The sequence below is a fragment of the Atta cephalotes genome, assembly GCF_000143395.1.
Source record: "Atta cephalotes unplaced genomic scaffold scaffold00075, whole genome shotgun sequence".
Classification (NCBI taxonomy): Eukaryota; Metazoa; Arthropoda; class Insecta; order Hymenoptera; family Formicidae; genus Atta; species Atta cephalotes.
Window position 1 is genome coordinate 857529 of NW_012130139.1, and position 2503 is coordinate 860031.

Genomic DNA, 2503 nt, shown 5'->3' on the forward strand with positions numbered 1-2503 from the left:
AGAGAGAGAGAGAGAGAGAGTAGAGAGAGAGAGAGAGAGAGAGAGAGAGAGAGAGAGAGAGATTGAATGTGAGAAGAAAGTTCACATTTCTTCTGAACAATATAAATTTATTGCCGGTAGATGTGTTTCTAACTGGTCTCTATTGCATTAATTAAGATGTGTATGTGTGGCATGCAAAGTTGCATGTTACAGTTGAGTGATATCTTCTTGAATTGGTCGTTCTAGACGTTCGTTCCAACGATTTGAGTTATGACTTGTAGGTTCACGGGTTACTGGGTTTCTAGTTGTGCCTATTATATCTGTCCGTTCCCATTTTAGCCACGTGTCAATTATTCAATTGTTATATTCAAAAAGAAAAATAAAAATTTCTCTTAAAATTGAAGAAACAATAATTGCGTTAAATATCTATTATACTTTTTTGATGTTATGTTATTTTTAATTTAGCTATAATTTTCTTTTCAATTTAGCGAAGAATGCGATTGATATAATTGAAGCTGTGGGGATGCAAGAGCAACTTTTCGGAATGAGAAGAACGGAAAGCCGTTGCAAAGATGATACGATCGCGTACGACATTATGGAAGCTGCGATTTTGATGGCTCCTACCAATGTATTATTTCCGGCCGGCATACCACAAGATTTTTCTATCTTAGTTGTTGCAAAGCCGAAAGCTAACGAATCAACATCCAAAAGTAATATATATAATAATTATTCGCAGATAATTATAATTGAACACGCTTATATCTGCTTTCATGCATTAAAATGTCCAAATCCATAATGATATTATTAATTCAGTAAAGTGCAGATTCTTTTTTATAAAAAATAATACAAAATAATTTGAAAATGAGATATTAGATATTAAAAATCTTAGATATTAAAAAATTCAATCATATGAAACATATAAAATTTTGTCAATTTGTTTATTTAGCAAAATTAATTCAATATAATGGTTTACAAACATTTCTTAAATCTTTATTTAAACAGCTGTTGAATTTTATTAATAAAACTCAAAGATTATTATTTTTGTCTTATATTTTAAAGTCTTTGTTTCATTGATATTCGTAGATTACTCCACGTCGGTGCTTTTTACTATCTACGGTGACAGTGGCGAAGAACAGTTAATTCTTTCGTTGGGGCGTGACATTAAATTTTTCTATAGCACAAATCCGGATGACAGAAATGAACTTATTTCTTTTGATGTCGATATTTCTGACGGGCAATGGCATCGATTAGGAGTTAGTATTAAGGGAGACTCCGTTACAATTATTCTCGATTGCAATAGACATATTACGAAAAAATTACGGAGGAATGTGGAGAAAACGATCGCTGGCATCCTTATGATTGGACAGCAACTTAAGGGCGATTTATATCTGGTGAGTGAAGAATTCAAGATAATATAATATAGAATAAAAAATATTAAATAAGTTGATAAAGAATTTCCTTCTTAAAAAGATTGTAAGATTTGTAATTAAACTCGATGATAAAAGTTAAGTTTACAATTGTAAAATTTTATGACAAGATCATTTTATATCTATTCAGGGAAGTCTTGAGATGCTGAAAATTGCTCTAAATCCAGACGCTGCTTATGAAATCTGTACAATGTTTGCGCCAGATTGTGAACATGAATCAAGATATGGACTGAATTATAATTCATCTTTCAATGAAGATGATTACGAAGAAGAAAACGAGAGTGACTCAGATGAAGATGATAATCAGGATTTTCTACCTCATGGCACAATAACAAATACAATTAACATTTTGACAAAGAATTTTGTAAGAACAAAATAAAATTAAATAAATGGAATAAATTAATATAATAGAATATTTAAGAAGATTAATAAAGAAAAAATCTATAATAATCTTATAAAAACTTAAATTAATATTTTACTGTAATAATTTGAAGACTTTAGAATTTAAATTAAACATTGTATTATTTAAAATTAAATTATATAAATGTATATACATATATATATATATATATTTTTTTTTATTATAGATATTATATTTATGAGTTTTACGATAAAATCTTAGTCTCACAGATATTGATGTTAAATTTCAGACATCTTACGAAATGGAAATAACGACGATGGCGAATGTGTATAATGCGGAATCAAATCATCAGCAGAATTATGGAGAATCGACAAATCCTTATGACGAAGAATATATAAAGCATTATAATACCCGAGGTTCACCTGGGATCCGTGGGTTTCCTGGGCCGCCAGGAGTACCCGGCCCTCCTGGCGAGAAGGGCGAACCCGGACGAGATGGATTATCCGGATTGCCAGGTGTATCTGGTCCGCCAGGTAACGTCTTCGTGTTACCCTCGTTGACTCATCAGAGCAACGAAAAGGGACCGGATTCTCAGGCAGAAATGTTGCGACAGATGATATCACAACACATACTTGCAATGAGAGGCGTAGAAGGTCCGATGGGCCTTACAGGTGTTCCGGGTCCAGATGGACCCCTTGGGCCTCAAGGTCAGAAGGGAGAACCTGGTGAAATCGGC

At 32.5% G+C, this 2503-nt stretch overlaps 1 protein-coding gene across 1 annotated transcript in view; it reads left to right on the plus strand.

Annotated features, from left to right (window-relative positions):
- The window catches only part of LOC105624324 (collagen alpha-1(XI) chain-like), an 11376-nt gene that overhangs the window by 2524 nt on the left and 6349 nt on the right, over positions 1–2503 (plus strand). The window contains exons 2-5 of the mRNA XM_012205681.1: positions 468–689; positions 1063–1370; positions 1537–1770; positions 2057–2492. Coding sequence (XP_012061071.1) covers positions 468–689; positions 1063–1370; positions 1537–1770; positions 2057–2492 — 1200 coding nt within the window. The remainder of the gene's footprint in view (positions 1–467; positions 690–1062; positions 1371–1536; positions 1771–2056; positions 2493–2503) is intronic.